The following is a 22490-nucleotide window of genomic DNA, read 5'->3' on the forward strand; positions in this document are numbered from 1 at the left end:
TTTATATCCTGTTGTAAAAACAGAAAAAAAAGACATTGTAAATTTTTGAACAGCATTTGTCTAACATGATGTGGCCGATGAAGTATGGAGAAAACATGCATAAATGAGTGACAAGAGGTGTGCGGGACATGAAAGATAATGCACATTTGCATGATTACATGGACAGATGAGTGATTTACCTTCGCTTATGTCTGACAGCCATTTTTGATAAAGGACAAGATGTGAGTGGCATCTGATCCTGTATTCTTCAACTGTAGCCCCCAACGAAGCTTGCATCACGTCACGTAATTGATTTATGACACGAGGAGGTACGACTTCCAGGGAATGATGTTTATCCAGCAAATTCCACCACTGGGACACAGATGCTTTATGGCATGCCCGGTGTGGTTGATACAGAGGCTGTCACAAAAATTCAAAACACTGCCCGTTGGTTTTCAAGTCAGGATTACCGAATTATACGCACATATGCATACAGTAGATCGTATTTTCTGTGAAATTAAACTTCTAAGATGCAGAGAGAAAAAGGTCTATTCCCTCTGTATGTCATTGAGAACATTGTAAAACTTACTGTCTGCGGTGAAAGTCAACCAACATTCTCTGACCCACTGCTTGCCCTCACTTCTCTGTGCTTTTTCAAGTTTTCCAATTACAGTTTTCAAAGTTTAAACGTATTATCTACCTACTTCGCTTACTTTCTGGCTTATTCAAGCCCACTGGTCCTGCGCACACCATACAGGGCTTTCTCCGCCATGCACATCTCTCACATTTGGCACACTCATGCCCAGCCTAAGCCACATTAGAAAATAGATGATATGACAATTTCACACATAGCGTTATCCTCTGCCTCACTCCAGTTCACCTGTGGCCAAGCAGCCTTCCTCAAGTAAGCAAAATAATAAATAATTGCCATAATGTTTGAATAAAAAAGGGAAAAAAAACCCAACTTTGAATGCTTTGAATGGAATAGGAGAGCCGGTGGAGGGGTGGGTTGGGTGCGGTGAGAGGGTGGGTGGGGGGGATACAGGGGAGGAGAAATATTTGATTAATCTTCTTAACACGTTTCATGTGCAGATTCTTTGAGTTAATTTCAAGGACCATGCCTAAAGGAGATTACCTCCCCATGCTCCTGCACATTTGCTCATGAGTGATTTTGTTTATTCATGTTTTATATTATAATGCTCCTCCTGCCTTCTGCAGCCACAGAACCACCGGCAAAAATGCAATTTATTTCCCGCTCTGCACACGATGGAGACAGCTGATAATGTCACCAGGAAATATGAAGACTGCTGGGACGGGACCAAACAGCCTACTATTTATGTATGGAATATAAACAAAATATTTTGTGTGGGTTTTGGTAACACGCGCACGCACATTAAAAACACACCCCTCCAAAAAAGTTGCTCTGGCCAGGATTTTTCAGCTTCTTTGTGTGTGTGTGTGTGTATTACTGTAGCTTTTGATTAACATATCTGTCATCTGTTGGTTGATCAGACTGCGTCAACAATTGCATGGACCATTACTGAGGGTCATATAAAAAGTCAAAGAAGTTCTCAAAGGCTGCAGATTATTCTTCAGCTCCATCACCAATCACGCTTATCATCAGCAGCTTATGGTAAGCTCATTCCAGCTAGTATATGTGCCTCTCTTATATGAAAACCTATTTACAGTATGTTGTCATGGCATATATGACACAACACACTCATAATTCATTGACACGGCTCCGTCATGAACGTGCATCAAAGTGTCTTTCATCACTCCTGCTAATAGGAATTTATCTGTTCCTCTGGCAGTGATGGGACGACTGACGTAACTGTTTACAGTGACTCCTTTGCTCTCTCCAGATGACGAGGACGATGATGACAACCGACGCTCTCTGCCCAGCCGACGGCCTAGATGGCAGGATTTATGGCCTGCGGTGCCCATCCTCTGCACAAAACACATTGTCTCTGGGCGGATCGTTCTGCCTGTCCTTGCTTTATTGATCTCACTCCTCACAAGTTCCCAACTTCCGCGTTCCCGGTGCTTCACTTGACAGGAGAGAGATTTAGTGAAGGGATGAGATCAGATAGAGGAAGAGAGATGGAGGGAAAGGGGAAAGGAGGAGGGCGGGCGGGACATCGGGGTGGGACGAGAAGGAGAATGGAAATGAGAAAGTGGAGGAGGAGGAGGCGAAGGTGGTAAGAGAGAAGGCTAGAAGAAGGAGAGGGTGTGAGACAGAAAGAGAGGGAGGAAGAAGGAGAGAGTTTCTCCTATGGGAGGATGCAGCTCTAGGCCAGGTCAGCGAAGATTGATACTTGTGAGAGTGTAAAGGCCTACAGAATTAGCCCCTGGTACAGTGGAAATCCACTGGTAAACACATCCAGCATTTCTCAAAGGTGTTCACATCAATCTCAGAACTCCCGTTTTGCAGTACACAGTGTATATACACACATGCACTTTTATCTCGAGTGTTTGGCTCACTGAAGTGGTCATTGGACAACTGTACTACAGCACAGTAAAGCCAAACAACACATAGACATGACTTCAGCACTTGTTCCATCAAGTGATTTTTGCTTTTAGCACTTTTAAAGCCACAGAGACACATCTCCGAAACTTCCTCACCGTGTACGAGATATGTGCACAGGTGTGTTGACAGGCAAGCGCTGCACTTTAAAGTGACATACAGTACATTCAAGCCATGATTGATGGTCTTTTTAGTCATCATAATACCTTAAATTTCTTGCAATTTCTCTTTTTGACCTCAAAATTAGATTAGAAACAGTGATGTCTGTAATGCTCACAAAGCCCAAAGCTAGTATTTATTTAGCAAGGGAGAAGACTTATATAAGGCCAAGCTAAACTGACAACCAGTCACCCCTAAGGGAGGACAAAGCCAAGGCTCTATAATGTTTATGTCAACTCTTGTACAGTCTAATTGGCTTGGCAATCATGGATCATGTACTGTTTTTTGCGTGTTATTCAGTGGGATGGTGGTGGGTGAGAATATATTCCTTGTGGATTTAAACAATGCCCTGTACATCCGTTCTCTGGATGTGTACACAACTCATGCTAAAGACGTGTCTGCATCATTCAACAATCCACCGTGGCAAAACATTCATTAGCAGCGCTGTAGCAGAGCTGCTCTATATTTTTGAAATCAGACACTGTGATAAGGATTTCAAACTGACTAGAGATCAGAGTGCAACTCCACTCAATTACTTTTCTGTCATTTGTAAAACATGTAGGCTTCCAAATGTGAAGTCTACACACCAACATGTGAATGGAGATGCTATTCTTATCAAAATAGGAGGAAAAGTAGTATTGAAGAAATTGGCTCTGCACGGTGCTGTTAGTATGGAGAGCCTTTGATAATCAGACTTTTTATTCTTTTTGCTGAAGTCTGTGAATGCAGAGCACACACGGAGCAGTACACATGGGAGAGGAGCAGAGAGATTTGGGGTGTGTGATCCAAAAATAAAATAGGTCATCAAATTACCCCTGTGATTGTGTGTACCTGCCCAATTATGATTGATCTTTGCAAGAGAAAACAAAGTGGTGTGTTTTATTTGCATGTTGAATGATACTCTCCCTCTCTCTCCCCCTTTCAATCTCTCTCTCCCGCACTATAATCATCTCCAATGTGAAATGCTATTTAGGTATTCATAATTTATTTTTGTGTGGGGAGGACACAATAGACAAGCGTGCAACGCTCTGCCAAGCCCCAGATTTTTTTTTTTTTTTTTTTTTTTTGGTTAATTGAAAATCTCATTTGCATGAGGAGAAAATCAAACACTCATTTCCATACATGAGATTATAAAAAGATAACCGCCAGTGTTTGTTGTTCCATATTTGATCTGAGCGTTTCCACCTAATTGCTAAATGCTGCAAAATAGGGCTAGAATGTAACCTCCAAACCAATGTTCACTTTTAAGGCAACTAGATGTTATGTTCCGGTGCAAATGCCTCGCTGTGTTCTCTATTTGTATTCTCTAAAGTTTGTATGTGTAGTCTGCTGGATGTTTATTTTTGTCAGAGCCCCAGCGATTCCACATCAGAAACTCTGAAAATGCATAGCTGCTTAGCTGGGTGTCTGCCAACTTCATAAACAGCAATGCCAGCCCAGCTGGATGTTGTGTAGTGAAGCAGATGCATTGAGCGGACTGTAGCAGTCAGAGGCAGTGATCAGAGGTGTCCTGTTTCACCCCTTATAAACAACCCCATGTATTCTGACTCACTCACTAACAAATGCAGACAAACACAACCCCATCTATTCCAGGCGGACTCGATTACAGGCCCAACCTCAGCCTCTGGTCCCTACTTGAGGCTCATTAATGCAGCCCCCAACATGGGCAGACACCAGGAGATTTACAGCCCTTCCCCTACTTGTCCTGCTTACCCTTTTCTTCATTTTTTTCCCTAGAAAAACCTAATTATTCTTTAGCAATCTGAACGCAGGTAAAACTGGCTTAAGTATTGCTGAGTATGACTAAGTGCAGTACTGACACATTTCTGTCTCACCAATTATGAATCAGCCAGGGTATATTTAGATGACACATGCTCTGTAGGGATTTACTGTTGATAATTACTCAGAAACCTAACGTGAAAGTAAGATTGTGCTTAGTTTTTGTTGTATTTTTATTTTCCTTTTCTCCTAAATGTTCTTTACTATCTGTTTTTCTCTTTATTTTTAATCTTTCTTGTATTCTTTTTAAACATTTCTGTCTCACAGTCTCGTAAGCACATCTTGAACGTGTTAGCCTCTAAATTCACATCACCTATTAACATCTAATTTAATTCAATCCACCCAGCGTGGGCACTATGGCATTCCTCATATAGTCATGATGAAAAAGAAAGCTCACCCTCTGAAAATTCAAAGGTTTTACATAATAAAACAAATTATCTTCTCGTTAACAGGTCTTAAAATAGGATCAAAATAATCTGAGATAAATAACGAAACGTGTATATGTTTGTCATTATTTGTTTGATGAAAACAAAGCCAAAATATAGAAGCAGCATGAAAAAAACAGTACATCTAATAGCTTTTAGATTTCCTTTTTTATCATGAAAAACTTTAACTTTATCAGTCAAACTGTGGAGGAATTTCTTTTACAGCGTTACTTCAGTTCACTGAGGTTTGTGAGTGTTTCCCCTTCCGGCCTGGTGGGTGTCAAGGAGTTGTGCGATCTGTCACAGTATATTAAAATAAAGAGATACAAATCATAATCTTATTTACAGCTTCGACTGCAGGGTTTATTGTGCTTTCTTAAACAAGGAAACGCAACCTCAACATTCATTTTCCATGATAACCAGCAACTCTTTGTAATGTATGGCATGACAGATGTTAATAGATGTCAGGAAGTGCATGGATAACCTTAGTGAGTATTATTCCGCATTAACTCGCTAACGGGGATTTGCCTCGTTAATGCGGTTATGCCGTTAACGTCATATTAACGTGATTAACGCTAACAGCACTATTTTTTATCTCTTGACTTTTCAGCTCTTATTTTAATCCATGTTTATGTCTTAACCACACATTTTTAACCTTTCACATGAGCATTTATTTATGCACACCTGTCTTAAGGTCCTGACACAGTATTTTAATCAAGTCGAGATCCAGAATTTGACTGGGCCATTGCACCAACGTGATTCTTTTTTCAGCCATTTGTTTCTAGATTTGCTGCGTTGCTTGGGATCAATGTCCTGACCCAGTTTTGGCCAAGCTTGAACTATTTCACAGATGGCCTCATATTTGACTCTATATTAATTTGGAATAAATAGGAGATCAAGGTTTGCTCAGACATTGCAAGTTGCCCGTGTTATGTGGCTTAAAAACAAGCTCAAATCATCACCCTTCTACCACCGTGCTTGAAAGTTGGTGTGCAGCGTTTTTGCTGATATGCTGTGTTTGGATTTTGCCAAACATGCCACTGTGCATTATGACCAGCTATAATCCAAAGAGACACTTTTGTCTCATGTGTCCAAAAGGCATTGTCATAGATGTCTGCCTTGTAAGTTTGAAAACCTAAGCTGTGCTGCAATATTTTCTTTTTAGAGCCTTTCTGCTGGCAAACCACCCAAACAAGCCATAGTTTTTTTTTTAATTGTATAGTAATGAACTTTGACAACTGTGTCTCAGTTGTTTACACAATTGCTTGGCATATCAAAAGTCATTGATTCAATTCAGTTCTAGCTGAAGAAACAAGTCCTCTTTGGGGTTTTGTTAGGAAGGGCATACTTACTTACTAGGAAGGGCATCTAGTGTAAAACTCTAATCAAACATAGTAACCACAGTCATGAATTTTAACATGCTAATGGAAGCCAGTAGAGTCTGACATGAAGCTCTCGGGTTTGTTGCAGTTTCTCTGAGCAGTGCATGGTCCAGTCCTTGGAAAATTGGCACCAAACATTTTCCATCTGTGAAATATTTTTCTCACTATAGAATTATTGTCTGGAAAAGGCCTCTTAACACTTCCTAGAATTATGGGCAATAACAATTGTGTCTTTAAGATTATTGTTGATGTCTTCTCTCTGTAAGTAACAGACTATTTTTATTATGCCCTGATATGTAAAACCTTAGGGTTTAAAGAAGGTGTGCTTTCTTTCTACCAGTACACTTTGCCCTGAGAGGGTTTGAAAGTGATACAAAAAAAGTTCCCCATGATCAGATAAAAAATTTTAACATGTTGTTTATTGGATACAGAGACTTAGGGAATCAGGTTTTCTCAAACAGACAGATGATAGTTTTTCTCATACTGACGTCACTAGAATTTAGCTTATGGATTCATACAGTTTTAAAGCAAAGTCACAGCAAAAAAAAGAGGCTCATTTATAAACACATCTGCATGGGACGCACACATCCACATGCACTGTAGACAGTTACACTACAGAAGCTGTACATGTGACGACCTCTATTCAATAGCTGGGAAAGGACAACTGTCAAATTAAATGACAGAAGGTATATTTTACTTCTCTGTGCGTCTGACCTAAGCATTTTGCCTCAGAACTATGTGCTATGTATTTTTCTCTGGAGCTCAGCTCAGGTAATTGAAAAGCATTGCTCAGTCTAGCGTATGCACTCAGACATGCGATGAGGCCACCATTACGGTTCAGCATGGCCTGGAGGGATGAGGGAATGAAGGGATAGAAGAGCTGCGTGTCATGATAGAAATTTAAGATTGCACTATGCCCTGACACTACTCTCAATGTCATGGGTAATCTTGATGTGGTGGTGTATAAAGAATATGGAATATCAAAACTACAAAACTATAAAATGACAATTACAAATGCTAGTTAGTATTATTATGTTACAGTTAATTTATATGTGTATATATAGATATAGATATATAATAATGTAGTTTGTAATGTCGGTTTTTGCTAGTAGAGGCATTCAGTTTGATCCATTTTTACTTAATAAAAAGCATTGCACATGCAGTCATTAAACTTTTTTTAAACCTAACACAAGATTTTTTTTTCACATTTTCCATATGGCCTTCACATGAAGTGTGCAGTAAATGGAAAGGGAGCGTGAATACTCAGTGCCTTGTGTAATAAGCACATAATTAAACTCCTCTGACAATTACATCATGCATTATCAGCCAACTCCAGATCCATTACTCCTTGCGATCAATGGGTTGGCCACAATTGGCCTCCTACTCTGACCACACCAGGGACTGGCTGCTAAGCAGCTCAGGCTTCTTTGCTGCATTGCTGGACCAGTAAGTGCTGTTAGTGACATCCAACACCCAGATTTTGAATGGGAAGAGGGAGGAGGGCATGCTGCTTAATGCTAGGTAAAGGGGAAGAAGGAAATGGGAATTAGCAGTGATGAGGACAGTGAGGAGGTGGTGAAGCTACTTGCCGAGGTTCTAGAGTGTAATGATGAGTCATGGTAGAGTGAATTAGAGTGTGGTCCTTTTTCCTCTGCAGTACTGAAGATTACTATCTGTAATAATGAAATTCTCAAAGATTACTGAGGTCGAGCAGAGGCTAGCCCAGTGCTGAGTTGCATAATGATTATGAATTAAACATCAGAGGAACATCCAGTCAAGCATGCAAGCTCACAGAGATAAGTTTAAACTCTGGGTGCATCAACAATTCATATATAGAATATTTTAAAGTTGGTTCTTTCATACTGTAAAGAGTCGGCAAGTCAGTTGCACCATGTTCTCAGAGTCAGGCCAATTAAAGCACTTTCCATTAATGGATCACTGACTATTATCAAATATTAACTGACAGGAAGAACTCAGAAAAGTGACCACTAGCATGCCATTTGGCAATTAAAAGTGAGAAGGGTTTGAGATTATAATTTTGATCAGTCTATATAATCCCTTCTACCTGTCAGAGTGGTCTAAGAGGAGCTACCACAGGGTCTGCGAATAGATTAAATTAGCCTAACCTCTTCCTGGCTCCATCTACTTTCCTCTCTTCCCTTTCTCACTTTTTTTTATTACTGCCTCTCACTCTACCCGCTCTTCATCTGTTCCCCCTACTCATCCATCCATATCATCCCCCCCCCCCCCCTTATACTCCAGTGCTCCTTTTCACAAAAAATTATTACATTACACATCCTAGGAACATGTATTAGCTCAGAACATGCTCTTTCTTCTCCTCATCTCCTCTTATTCACTTTCTGTCCTTTCAGGAATTGGCCACGGCAATGTTATTTCAGATTATACAGTTGTTAAAACTCATTTTAAGCTAACAACGGGACATCAAAAGCAGTGAACCCTACACAGAGGGAAAGAAGGAGGTGTTGATGGAGTTTCTGGGCAGGTGAGAAATGGAGAGGGGCTGTGAAGAAAAGACCTGGTCAGATGGAAAGGAGAGATTAGAGAAGGAATTATTAATGGGGCCAGGACCCTTTGGAGCAGGAGATTTGTTTGGAGGAGGATGCAAAGCTGTATGCAAGATAATCGAGAAAGGTGAAAAAAACTGATTTCCTCTCCTTTAGCGCAATGTGAAATTGGAAGATATGAGGATCTGGACAGAATGTATCATTTTAATCAAAGACTACACTTTGAGGACCAATGAGATTAAAAGGTACACATACGGGATAAATGTAATGCTTTGATGAATTGCATTGTGCGGCCTATATAATAGAAATGAGCAAGGAAAAAAATCTATGGCATTCTCAGTTCTCCTTTTGGAATATATACTGCTTTTTTTCTCTTTTACTCTGTATCCTTTTCAGGAGCAAGCAGGTCACCCCAAAGGGACTTTGAATGATTGATGTCCTGGTATCATGCTGATTGACTTCATGGTTGCATACCCTGGAAGAAGGGATGAGGTGTACTGTGGTGGGGCAATCACAGCTGCCTAGGACGTAGTCTTTTCCAGGTCCCTCTCCACATGTATCTGTCCGTCATCCACTCATGCATCTTTCAGGTTGAATTGACTAAAGGCACGGTGAATGGTAACCCATGCATGAACACACTTGTTTTGCTGTGTGTTTGATGGGGAATTTAGGGGTCAGTTGGTTTTGAACCCTGCTCTCATTGGAGGTCAGTATGACCATGGTGTTCTGGCATGGCATGGTTGTAGCCTCTCTAGGCTACAACCATGTGGTGTATGTAAGTCATTCAGTTTGAAGACTTTTGGATTTTAGATAATCCAGGATTTATAATCTTATTTTATGGAAATATCTGATTCAGAATACATTTCAAGCTTGAAACCTTTTGAAGGAATATATTAGTAGTTGTGCACATTGGGTATGACATATGCTCTATATAGTGCACTGTGCACTGCACAGACCTGGTGCTGTATTTATATTGGGGTTTCACATGATGAGAAACAGATGGATTTTGTCAAAGATAAAAGGGAAGGAAGTATGAAGTATGACTAAGGTTATAATGATGGGGAGCCAAAACCCTGGAGAACAAGTACACATTTTCTCTCTCTGTCTCCCTTCTGCTCTCTGTTTTACATTTACTGTTTTTTTCTTTCTTTCTTTTTTTAATGGCTGGTCTCGAGATGTTTGCTTGTTTAGCCCGAGACCAGATTCACACCAAATCAATCTGTGGTAGCACAGAAGAATAACTCCCCTCAAGCAGTTATTTGTCTGTGTGGTGGAGATGGGGAGGGAAAAAAAACTAAAGGAAGAGAAGTTTTAAGTGGCCGAGCACTGGCTGATAGTGAAGCCAGACTAATATCAAGCTCATTGCTCAGTTCTTCAGCCAGTATCGATCTACCATAATATATGTTTAGCTGATCCTGTTCTGAACTCCTTTCAGTAAACAGGCCACAGTCAATACTGTCACACTACGTTTGACTAACGCCTCCATGCCAGGCCAACAACCAGCACTTTACTAACTTGCACTGCATGCGAAATGAAGGAATTTGGAGCAAGGCTGGGCTCGAAAAACCAGCCAAGACCTACTTAAAACCACCCAGCATTAACTGCACCAGAATGGTAGTGATGGCTGTGGTGGTGATGCTAATGGGCAACAGAGTCCCAAGCTGACATGTAGCAGTGTTGTTTGTGCCATCTCCAAGAGCCAACCCCCCATGTGCACCTGCTGCTAGTGGGGTTCATTATGGATCTCTCTAATGGCTTTTAGAGTTTTAATAGCAGGGTTTTGCATGGAGCGGGTAATGAATCACTAGATGTCGTCCCTGTGCCTAATGAGAGCGCCCACTGTTTTTCAGTGACACAAGGAAGAGGCAACTCCTGGAATCTGTCTTTATTTATTCATTTGTATGTATTTGTTTGCGTGATGGATTATTTGTGCAACTGTCTCATTTATGGGGAAACATGCAAAGAACTTCTAGCCCTGTTGACTTCCTCCTATCTCCCTGCGCTTTATTCCGAGGAGTTGATGAATTTGGGTTTGCATTGTTTTTAACCAAGAAGACTGTTAGTTCAACGCAACAGCAATATGCTCCTGTCATGACGGAAAATAAGCCAGGAAACATCAGGGGGCGAACAACAGGGGAGGCTGAGGGTATTACACACCTGTGGTCCTAATGACGCTCACTGCTCTAATATCAGTCATATTCACTAACTGGGTTTTCAGCTTCCATTTATTTCAAATAGGGAAGTAAAATATGGAAACATGAAGTGGCTGAATTCTAATAAAAAAGAAGAAGCACGCACTTTCAAAATAATGCAAAACTGGATGCAATTCGTTTTACGTTCTCCCAGTGCCCAACTGGCGATGTGTCATTTCATTCCATAATTATGTTTGGGGTCGAGTCAGTTCATGCAGAGTTAAAAACAAGAGTTTTATCTTTTGCAATCCCAATCAATATGACCTCTAGAAAACACTTCGACAAAATCAATCACATGTTTTAAAAATTCTGTCTTTCAGCAGCAGGTGACAGCACGGATTAGTATTAATACCATCCATTCAGATAGCTGCACACCTCCGGCTCATATGGGGGCATTACTTTCTTTCTTTTTTTTTTCTTGCACCTGAAATGTTTGATGAAAAATTGAAAGCGGAGCGAAGACTCTGCTCATCAAGCACTTTTTCTGATGAATCACTGTTATGTTGGTGGTGTTGTCTCTTCGTGGAATGAGCCGGTTCGATATTTTCACTCTGCCTCCTCCGGAGCAATAGACAGCTGTCTGTTCTCACAAATTGACTGGAGGTGCTGATGGAATGAAAGTGATGTAGCGCCGGCTTGTGTGGAGAACAACAGCAGAATTTACAAAGGTTATATGCAAAAAAGAATAAAGAAATGATACAATGTTCACGGCTGAGCTGAGTGCTCCGCACCAAATGTGCAGATTTATAGTGTTGCATGAATAATAGTTTTGGAGTAAAGTTCCAGTTTGAGCTGAAGGCATCGTTCCTGATTACTTTCCCTTTTTGAATCTGTTACAACCGCTGCAGTGGACATGTGAAAAAGATGAAGGTACGTTTTGCTTAATACTACAGGGTTTTTACTTGTACGGTATAAAGGTGTCTCACTGCACCAATCCAAGTGTATGCACCTCTAAGGTTGGACATGCACTTTTTAACATGGAATTCAAAGTAATGTTGCACTGCTGCCATTTTCAAGGTGAAAGCCCTACTACTACATAATGCATAGCCTGTCCCGTCGGAATGGCAACAATCACTCCTGTAAATATCGACCTTATACTATTGTAATGTAGCACAATAAATGAAAATAAGGCTTCCTGGAAAGTGAGTTCTCTGACACAGACCCCCCCTCCGCCACCACCACATTAAGTAATGTCTGACATATAGTGGTATGGGCATGTTGTCCCCTGTACAGCGTGTGCAGTTTGTCACAAGAGTTTTGAAATCAATCAGCCTGTGCGAGTTATTCACAGTCCAACATCAAAAAGGCATTACTTATCTAAGGTTTTTAATTTCCAATCCATCTGTCAAGTGAGTTGAAATATGGAATCTCATTACTTTGAACAAGTGGGGAGGGGGGACAACATAAATCATTTTATTTTCATCTTACACTGACAGAGTCTGTTTAGAACTGGACTGGGGAGGGATGGCTAAGAGAGTGGGACCTGGCGAGTGAGGGTGAGATCTAAAGTGACACCTGGAGGTAAAGAGAGAGGAGGAGAAGTCACTGCCACTTTTTCTCTTTTTTGTGTTTTTATCTTTAGAGCAATGTAGAAAATGTGTGATTAAAAAAAATTGCAAACAAAAGGAAAAACAGGGATGCACAGGCGTTATAAGATATACGCTTGCTAGTCGAGTAATAAGTGGGGCATTGGAGACATACCTGGATGTTTGACAAATTATTCTGGAACAGTAAAACCCTTCATAGTGAAGAAAATGACAAGTGCAAATTGGCTAACCTTGAGTGAGAAAATAAAATTAAGAGACTACAGTGTGAATGAGGAAGCTTTTTATCAAGATCTTGGTCATTTAGTGCAGCAATATTAACTTCGTACACTGAAAAAAGAAAATAGTTGAACCAACTTAATTGAATTATTTCAATTGGTAACACCAAATTTAATTAAGTTCTTTGAAATTAAGTTAATACATTAAATTAACACAACTGATTTAAGTTACATGTACTTAATAAATTAATTGCTGTCAAATAAACATTTTGCATTAATCCAACTTAAAATTAAGACATTTCAACTTAAAGTTTTCAGTTTTTCCAACCCAATAATTTGCATAACCCAAAAGTAAAATATTGCTCTTTGCTAACCTAATAATGTGGTTTAGTGTAAATTACTTTTTGTAGTGACTCTAAAATGAAATTTTAGTTTGTATAATAAAGCTTAAATCAAAATTTTAAGTTGCCTGAAAATATTTTTCAAAAATTCAAAATCCAATGTTTTTTTTTTTTAAATGCTTTATTGTATAAATGTAATAAAGTATTACCTTTATGGCAACCAACACAGCTTTTGGTCAAATACATTACACATTTGTCCTTTTTGAAACACATATGCACAAAATGCAAGTAATGCTTAGTAGGACCACAAAGTTGTCAACAAAGTGTAAAGTGCAACACAGTATTACACAAATATCAATCTTAACACATACAGTGTCAACTATGAAAAAGTGCCCCAAGAGTATACAGAAACTTCTCTTCAGCTATAGCCAATGAATAAATATCTGAACAGTGTAGCTGACCAATGGGGATGAAAAAATATAAACACTCCTCTAGAGTTTTAGAATGTCACAACAGTTTGTTGTATAACTGAGCACATCAAACCTGAAATGCAACCTTTCCCTTGAAACGAAGGCAAATATGTCTGAAAAAAAATTAAAAAATAAATAAAAATACCATAAAAGCACATTAAATTGGGGTTTGAGGTCTCTTGGAGCATAAAAAAGGCCCAACATCCAAAAGAGACTACATATTTTACATGCTATATGTCCAAACACAGTTGTTCCTTCGCATTATGGCACAGGGCCATTTGTTGGTCATTGTTCTGTGCCATTACTGGGAGCTTTGAAGTTTGATATACAGATTTTGGACTTTGGGGGACATCTTGTGCTGATCAAGCTGCATGAAGATTTTTTGGAGCACTTCAAAAGTGAAGCGAAAGGGTTTTGGATAAGCTAGGTTGAGTGCATAGATCAAACCTAGAAGCAGGGCACAAGCTGAGGCAACTGAAGTTAGTTCATGCAACACTTCCACACCCTCAATGACAATGCCAATGTCTTCAGGTGGCTCCTGCAGTCCCTCCCCCTCCTTCCGAATCACATACACTGCCATGGTGACCTCCTCCAGGTCCCTCTGAACATCATCTGCTCCACAGTCCTACAGAGGGGTACAAGACACAAACACAAATCATCATTAGCCTCACTTCTTACTGTGATTAAGTGTTTGGGTGATGTACCAATATGTGTTATGTGCTGGGCTATTTCTTGGCTGGGTGTCATCACACACCAGAAACAGCAGAGAGAGGTGTATCAATCTGACTCTAATCAAATTGTAAGCAAGAAAGATAAGATTTCCCAACATGTCAAACTATTCCTTTGAACTTAAATAATCAAGTAAGCCCGTCTTACTTAAAACAAAGTCAATCCGATATGTAATGTGTTGTTGCTGGGAATTACATAATGTCCAATATGGTCATGATAATAAATACATGTCAGCAATCCAACTAGGGTTCACGTGTTACGTTTGTTCTAACAGTTAACTTTTTTGTGTCCCTTTGACAAGATGTGCTGACAAACTGTTGAAACTTACAAGGTATTCCTTGATCAGGCCATCTGCATCTTCTCCCAGGAAGATGGTGAGGGCTTTCAGCACACATTCCCTCCGATGATTAATGTCCACAGTCTAGAACAACAAATGTTGAGTAATTTTAAACTCTAAATTTCATAAGACAGACATCCTTACTCTTATTGCTTAACTTACATGTACTTTATTTAAAAACAGTAATTCACAAGCCCAGAGATTCATTACAGAAAGAAAAGGGGATGAGTTCAGTGGAGTCGCTAAAAACATTCATGCATATGAAAGCCATGATTAGCATTGGCCTGCCCATATTGTCTTTATGAAAGATTCAGTTAAATATATATATATTTTTTTGGATTCAGATATATTTTGACAGCCCTCTTAGTTACGAAGCATCTTGTTTGATGGTACAGATTTACCTGGTCCAATGTGTCCAAGATGTTCGCAATCTTTTGGCGTGTTGCTCCTCCTTTGGCACGTATGACTTTGATCAGCTGACTTGAGTGCATGTCTAACTGGGCCATGAACTTCCACTCAAGAGGAACAGCCATGAGCCTCTGGAACTCTGTATTTATCTAAAAACAAAACACAAATGACAGTAGATATTGTATTATGGAACAAAATGCTGAAACTGATTGTATGCCAAAATGTCTATATCCCAAAAAGTATAACATATATGGGAATTCAAAATGTAAATTCTTTCATTAAGTTCAGTGTTATAAAATCTCAACCAAATCAAGTTATGACCGATTCATGAAAGTTAACTGCAATAAATCCCGAAGCATACAGACTTCGATCACTTCAGTTCCATTCTTACCTCTTTCTGTGTGAAGAGTGCAGGCCATCTGTCCTTCAGTTCCTGAATGCTTGGTTCTTGGTTTACCACCTCATGTCGTCTGTAGGCAAACGTGTTAGCCATTTTGTCTGCGATGACCCTTTCATTGTCCCTTATCCCGATCTCTGTCAGAAGTTCTAGTCTCACTTTTTCCATGCTGTCCAGAGTCTCACCAGTAGGAAAGGATGGATAAAAGTTAGCTTCAGAACGTTTTGGCTTCTTCACTTTTTTAGCAGGGAAAGCATCTGTAGTAGCTTTAGATTTCAGTGAGTTTACACACAGCTCTGGACACCCCTGTAATTTGAGCTGGGTCCTGTAGTTTGCCATTTTGTACTTCAGTCGTTGTTTCCAACCGTAGCAGCCATTGAATGATCCAGGTTCTTTCAAACATGGGTGCTTTTTGATAAGGGCCTCTGCAGCTGCGCAGAAATGTGCATCCTCTGGATAGGCCTTGTAACGGTAAATTTCTTCTGCAACTCTTTTCAGGATATCAGACAGCATTCGGGCGCTTAAAGTCAACATTTTTTGGCTCACACGGTACTCAGTATTCCCCCTCTCTAGCTGTAGCTCTGTGTCATATGAAAATTGGGGAATTGCAAAGTCTTCTGGCCACTGTTGTGTTCGAGATGACATAGATTCAGGGGATGAGAGGATAATTGTGTCATTTGATGCCACTGAAATACCGTCATCAGACTCAAATGAAAGAGACAGAGATGAAGTGGACTGATCGGCACTGATCAAAGGTGGATTTGTTTGCTGGTGGATCACTTTGATTGTCCCCAAATTCCGAAGTTCGGTGGTAGAATTCAGATTAAAGAAGTCGTTGCCAAAGTCTTGGTCCATGTATTGCAGTCTGAAGTTACCTTTTAACCCAAAGGTAGTCTTTATCGTGCTGAGAAGGTCTTCAAGTGACTCTGGGATGCCATTTGGAAGAGTCAGCTTTTCAATGTTGTTCTCTCCTAAAATCACCTTCAGTCTTGCAGGTGTTGAACCAGCCATGGTGGTCTGAGAACAAAGCACAAGCACAGTTAGTGAGGATCAACATGTAAACCACTGACATTTCCAATTAGGAGAATTTAATGTCAAACTAGAGGAAAAGAGAGAAGGCAAAGAGAGGAGGAAAGGGGAGGAGAAAATGAAGAGGAGAGGTGGAGATCAGCTGAGGCAGCGAGGAGAGAAGGCAAACCGAAGAGAAGGGAGGAGAAGAGAGATGGCGAGAATATGGGAGACATTGAAGAGAAGAGAGAAGGAGAGGAGGTGAGGAGAATATAGGAGACAATAAGGAGAGGAAAGAAGAAAAAGAGAAGAGAAGCAGAAGGGGGGAGAGCATAGGATTAGCATTCACTGACTGGAATCCAGCGACCTGCATTAAAAAAAATGACATAACTGATGAATTGCCAATGACATCATCACACCACTTTGGCTTGCAGTATAAAATAAATATGTTCTGAGAACACATTAGTATTGTATGGGTCTGGGTTTTGTTTTCCCACTTAAGAAAATACTTTATCATATTTTGAGGCCTCACCATTTAAACATGGACATATCTTTTCAAGGTGACAAGACGCATCCCTCTAATATTGTAGTCTGCCAATGGGTAGGTATCATGCAGTTCTTGTGGCTCAACAAGTTCCACTTCTTTGCTTGGTGATGTTTTGAGATCATAAGCTCTGTAGTGTTCCATATACCATCCGCTAAGCTTTTTCAGAATGAAGATTAGTTTGTCCTGCAGTATCACCATTTGGATGATTTCACCAAACTCTGGCAGTCCTCCCAGTGAGCCGTGGATCAAGATCATCCCACACTTGTAGATTATTCCATTATATGCTACACTTTTAGCCAAGCACACATTGTCCATATCTGGAGACTTCTGTCTCAGTGCATTTGAGATGTCCTTGTTAAGAACATCAATGTGAACAGTGGAAACATCTGTTACTTCCAGTGGGGGTTTGGCAAAGCTAATTGCATGCAAATGATATGCAATCTGATACTGATGTCTCTGTGAAAGGGAAAGAAGTACATTTTTGAAGCATCTGATGTTCCTTGCAACTCTTAAAAAAACTATGCTTTGCTTCGAATCGCATAGTCCATAGTGCAACCAGTGGCCCAAACTTACGGATCAAGTATGGATAATGTTCCAAGTAGTGGTGCTTTGGTTTAAGATTAACATCTGGGAAAACCTCTTGAAACTTGATTCTGTGCTCGGAGATCTTAAAACCAAGATATGCAATGGAGTCCTCAGTATGAACAGGACTGACAACAAGATCAACAATGTCCTTCAAGTCTGTTAAGATGTGCCAAGCAGGCTCCTCACAGGGTACACTCTGCCCAACGAACAAAGGCAAAAATCTGATAAGACTCCAGTTCTCGTGTGCATTCCCTCCTACACTTTTTTTGGATGCAAAACTGAGAGCCACAGGATTAGGTCGATTTGTTTTGTCAGCCCACTTAAAGTTGAAAGATGATATTGCTTCATTCAATGTACATAATGTGAAATACTTTTTTTTGATTAACAAATTGAGGCAAAGCGCAAGTTCAAAAGGAACAATTCCCTCAAAAAGATCATGTACAACATCAGGTGGAAACCCAGTGGTAACATCAAAATGTGAGAGGTGCTTTGACAAAATACACTTTGATTTCACACCATAATAACTGGGCCATTTGTTTTCCTCGATAATTCGTAAATGATCTGCATGAATGTCTTTTGTTCTTAAAGTAAAGACTTCACTTCTGACTTCAATAGTCTGGAACTCTGATGTTTCTGCAGTGCAAAATCTACATACGTATGTCCCTGAGAAATTTTCAAAGAATCCAGCAATACTGTGTGCACCAAGGTTGTCGGCAACAACACACTGAACAGTGCCTTTTACTGTTCTGCCCAACTTTGACAGAAATATCCCACTCTGTTCCAAAATTACAAGATCATTAATTACAGGTTTTAACACTTTCTCATACCCATAGCACTTCAGATCATTACTTTTGATTAAAGCAGCCAAATAGATTGAGGTTAAAGCAGAATTACAGCCTGGTGGCAAATTACCCAAAACCCAGTACAATCCACAAATTTTATGCTTCCTCCGTGATGTACCAAGGGGATTACATATTTCGAATTCATCAATGTATAATATCAATGAAATGCTTTCCTGCTTGGACAACAGTCCATTTTCATGGAAGAAGTCACCATCGAAGATAGTTTTGTAGTGCACATAAGTTTTTTGAGGCTGATTATCTACAGTATTCAAATTAACAGCCTGATCCAAGATTGTCTGGCAGTCAAGAATATGCTGCAAAGACTTTAAAATTGAAATATATTGGAATGACTTGTTATTTTTTCGGTCAAGTATATATTCCACTGGTTCCACTACTTTAAAGTGGCTCTTATAGTATGCTTTTCGTCTCCAAGGACTGGAAAGTGGACCTTTATCTCCAATTGCTTTTTTTACAGGGTTTGTCTCACAGAGTACACTGGCTAGCTTTTCAACAACTGACTGGTCAAATTGGCATCCGTTGTCTTGTAATACTTGGCTAATAGTCTTTTGGGTAATCGCCACAGAAACAGAACCAATCAAATAGTTTAACTCCTGCAAAAGCTCATCTACAGCTGCATTAGACACAAGAAAGATGTGTTCCAACTTAAGGAGCACTGAAGCAATTTTAAGCTCAATATCCTTCTCTAAGTTTTCAGAATACCCATTGTCAAAAGCAGAATTTAAATTTACATCACTCTCTATAATTTCCACATCTGAAATATCACTGGCAACACTGGCAAAAGATTCATCAACAGAACTTATTCCAGGCTTAAATGTGTTCACTGTACCAGAGTGTTTTCTGTATTTATGACTTTTGAAGTTCTCATAGACATTGGTTTTATATTCACAGTTTTGGAACACACATGTTACAGTCTCCTTATTTTTAAGATGCTGATAGATATGTTGAAAATATTCTCTTTCTGTGGAGAGTTGATTATGGCCACAAATATGGCAAGTGAATGTGGACGCAGCTTTGGAGACTGCTTGTTGGGCAGGGTGATTTCTTGATAGATGGCTCAGTAGGGCGTTCCAAGTCTTGAACCTACATGCACAATTTAAATAAGTGCATGGATATGAGTGGCCTCGTCCGTAATGCCTATGAATCAGTTTGTAGTGTTTGAGCAATTCAGATCTTTTTGTTAATGTTGTCCCACAGTCCTTGCATCTCCACATGAAGCATAGCACTGGAGGAACAAAGAGACACGCTTTACTGGGTGTATATAAATAATTTGAGAAAACACAGAGGGAGAGTTGGGCAATATTACAATATATCAATATGGTGATATGAGACTAGATCTCATCTCAGCTTTTTGCCACATTGCCCAACACAAAGCGAATCATTTAAACACAAAATGTATTCATCAAATGTAGCCAGCCCTCTCTAATTAGATTTTAAAGGGATAAGTTCAAAACAAAAGTTTAAAAACAAAACCCAAATGCCCATAGGTACATTTTTTTTTTTTGCAATTGTTTTATATATAAAGCCGATTCCTGTTCAGTGTAAAACTGAATTAAGTTTAAATGAGACATTACTATTTTGAACTTGCATACCTTTGTTGTTGATAAACTGAAAGTACGCAAGTTCACAGGTAAAACGAGCTGCCTGGCACGCCTCCACACAGGAATGCCCCTCTTGAAGTAGTCACAGAGCTGAGAAGAAGTTAGGTCAGAAGGTGGCGATGGGGCATCACATTGGACACCAAGCCAAAGGTTGTGGCACTGTCCAGGGTTCCAACCAGAGGTGATGTAATCTTTCTGCCATCAGCAGACACCCCTCTGGAGAGGTTGACAGGAAGGAAAGGAAGCGCTACCCAAAGTCCTAAAGATTAAAGATATGTTCGAGTTAGTCTGTCGATCTTTCATCATGTTTACAGTGTTCATCTGCATCTATGTACTTATATATGTATTCAGACACAGACCAGAAGTGTGCTAGGTCTACAAGAAATCTGATGGCTGTATTTTCTGTGTTCAATAGCGTAATACTTTCTTCTATGATTTCTAATTTTGATTTTCTGCCGCACACCATCTCCCTCTCACACGGCTGATCCGTGCGTGTACGAGCGCTGCACGCACCCTTTCTCCTCGCCTTCTTAACGTTATGTACATTGAAAGCAATGCAAGCGGCAGTAAATGCATGCTTCCTGGAGCCACCACAGCTAAACTTTACCTCCTACATCACCCGTGGCCGTGACCGCGTGAACTATTCGCGCCGACAGGCATACTGCGAACAACCACTCGTGTATAAATGCGCGCGCCCGAAGTAACGTATTCTGAAGAGAACCGCGGCCCAGCTTGCCGCTATAATGTGCTAATGCTAATGAATAACTAACAGTAAGCCAACACCGACACACTGCATGAATACACAACTTTAAGCTAGCGTTACGATATTAAAACAAGAGAGTACCGCCGGAAAACTACTAACTTAACCTACATGTCCAAGCACAAACTACCAACAGGTCTGACATTTCGCTAATGTTAGCAGGGCTGAATGATAGCGGTTTGGTCAGGTCAGTTTACTAAACACTTAACAAACTTAACAATACAGTTGGAATATTTTTATATCTAATATATTAAAATATGTGTTCTACATTTGACTTACCTTCAAGGACTATGGAAAAAGTAATATCTTCGTTACCTTATTGACCAAATTGTTCACGAGGTCCTGCCTGCAGCCAAGTGCCTCTCAAATTGTTGTTCTCAACCGCAAGTAGAAAATTCTGGAGAAGGCGGAGACGTCATGACATCAGATGCACTGCGTCAGGAGAAACCTAATTGATGCAGGTTGACTCTAATGAGAATAGCAGGTTACATGTGTACTGAGGGAACAACACGTAATAACAAGTTGATATACTCCACAAATTTAGACTGGCTCCACTAAAGCAGAAATCTTAATGAAACTGACTCTGAACTTTACATAACTTCAACTACTGCTGAAATACACTTTTTAGAGTGTACACTGCTTTTCAACTAATTATTCATGTCACCCTGGGAGGGATCGAGACACAAATTGAGTGTGGTGCCCCTTTAAATCCATCACCGTACCATAGTCTAATCATTCATGTCTATTACAGACCCTCTAAATTATTCATCTGTCAAGATAATGAAAATATGCTAATTAGAGAATTGCTATCGAAAAAAAGAATGCATAACACTCCTCAACCATCATAATTAGGGTTAGTAATTATTTAAGCCGTACTTTGTGAAGTTGAGTTATTAGAGCCTGTCAGGTTTTTCTGAAGGATTGGAACACCACATTGTGTTTGATTGAAGGTAGCATTTTGATGACTCATTAAAAGGGGGGCAAAATCCGATGTTTAAATCAGTAGAATTCCGCAATAATCCACGGATATTGGATTTATGCCAGCCAACAGTTCAGAGCCCTGTCATTCTGTCAGTGTGGAATTTGCTGTGTCCATATAGTGTTTAAAATAATTTAAACCACACCCCAAAGAGTGAACCAGCACTTGTTCCCAAACTGTCACCCTTCACTCAGCTGCTTCTGATTAAGCAAAGGAAAGCCTTCAATCCCCCTCTCTCAGCCTGCTTCATTTTCTTCCTTCTTTTTTTTCCTTTCACGATGGGGCCGCTGAGCTATTTCCAACAGAGAACTATTCTGAAAGTTTATCAACAGCTCCTAGTCAATCCATTCCTCCGTCTTTGTGCTCTCTTCTGTGGGTTCCCTTTCCTTTTTTCCTCCCCCCTCTCGGGGCCCGCTAGAAAGAAGAGCACTGTCATGGCCCTGCGGAGAGAAAATGGTGGAATTCATCCCATGCTGTGTCGGTGATAAAACTCCAGAGCGTGACACATCCAGCCTCAGATTACAAGCAGAGGATTCATTCCTTGCATTCTCCTTGTCACCTCGCCTTCAATCCTGGCATTAAGCAATTTGCCATAGAATAATAGGCCCGTCCGCACAAGACTGGGTGTCTGTGCAGCTGCCACGTTACCGCGTTGCTTTCAGTGTTTGCATGCATAGGGTTTGTAAACACAAATGTACACAAGCACATGCATGCTTGCACTCGAGTAAATGAAACAAAACG

General features: G+C 40.1%; 2 protein-coding genes and 1 long non-coding RNA gene across 3 annotated transcripts; all 3 read right to left on the minus strand.

The window, feature by feature from the left end:
* Positions 1-13040: 13040 nt before the first annotated feature.
* LOC308389906 (uncharacterized protein) lies at positions 13041-16041 on the minus strand. Its single transcript, XM_080871510.1, has 4 exons — positions 15404-16041; positions 15006-15161; positions 14596-14688; positions 13041-14163 (listed from the first exon to the last, which is right to left on the minus strand). The coding sequence occupies exons 1-4, from the start codon at positions 15941-15943 to the stop codon at positions 13840-13842; spliced, it is 1113 nt and encodes a 370-aa protein (XP_080727636.1). The 5' UTR covers positions 15944-16041; the 3' UTR covers positions 13041-13839.
* A 114-nt stretch (positions 16042-16155) lies between these two features.
* On the minus strand, positions 16156-21144 carry LOC308389145. The gene is made up of 3 exons (XR_013970232.1): positions 21086-21144; positions 20002-20269; positions 16156-16426 (listed from the first exon to the last, which is right to left on the minus strand). It is a non-coding gene; the product is annotated as an uncharacterized lncRNA (long non-coding RNA).
* LOC308389618 (uncharacterized protein) lies at positions 17029-19615 on the minus strand (the record flags this gene model as incomplete). Its single annotated transcript, XM_080871108.1, has 3 exons — positions 17029-17420; positions 17538-19183; positions 19605-19615. 3 exons carry the CDS (start codon positions 19613-19615, stop codon positions 17380-17382), a joined length of 1698 nt encoding a protein of 565 aa, XP_080727234.1. The 3' UTR covers positions 17029-17379.
* Positions 21145-22490: the final 1346 nt, after the last annotated feature.

The sequence above is a fragment of the Rhamphochromis sp. 'chilingali' genome, assembly GCF_963969265.1.
Source record: "Rhamphochromis sp. 'chilingali' genome assembly, chromosome: 21".
Classification (NCBI taxonomy): Eukaryota; Metazoa; Chordata; class Actinopteri; order Cichliformes; family Cichlidae; genus Rhamphochromis; species Rhamphochromis sp. 'chilingali'.

Coding starts and splice junctions, on each gene's coding strand:
- LOC308389906 (XM_080871510.1), bottom strand. CDS start 15,943: ATGTTGACTTTAAGCGCCCGAATGCTGTCTGATATCCTGAAAAGAGTT. Junction 15,162..15,403: donor CACTCTTCACACAGAAAGAG/GTAAGAATGGAA, acceptor TTTTGTTTTTAG/ATAAATACAGAGTTCCAGAG. Junction 14,689..15,005: donor TCTTGGACACATTGGACCAG/GTAAATCTGTAC, acceptor TTGTTGTTCTAG/ACTGTGGACATTAATCATCG.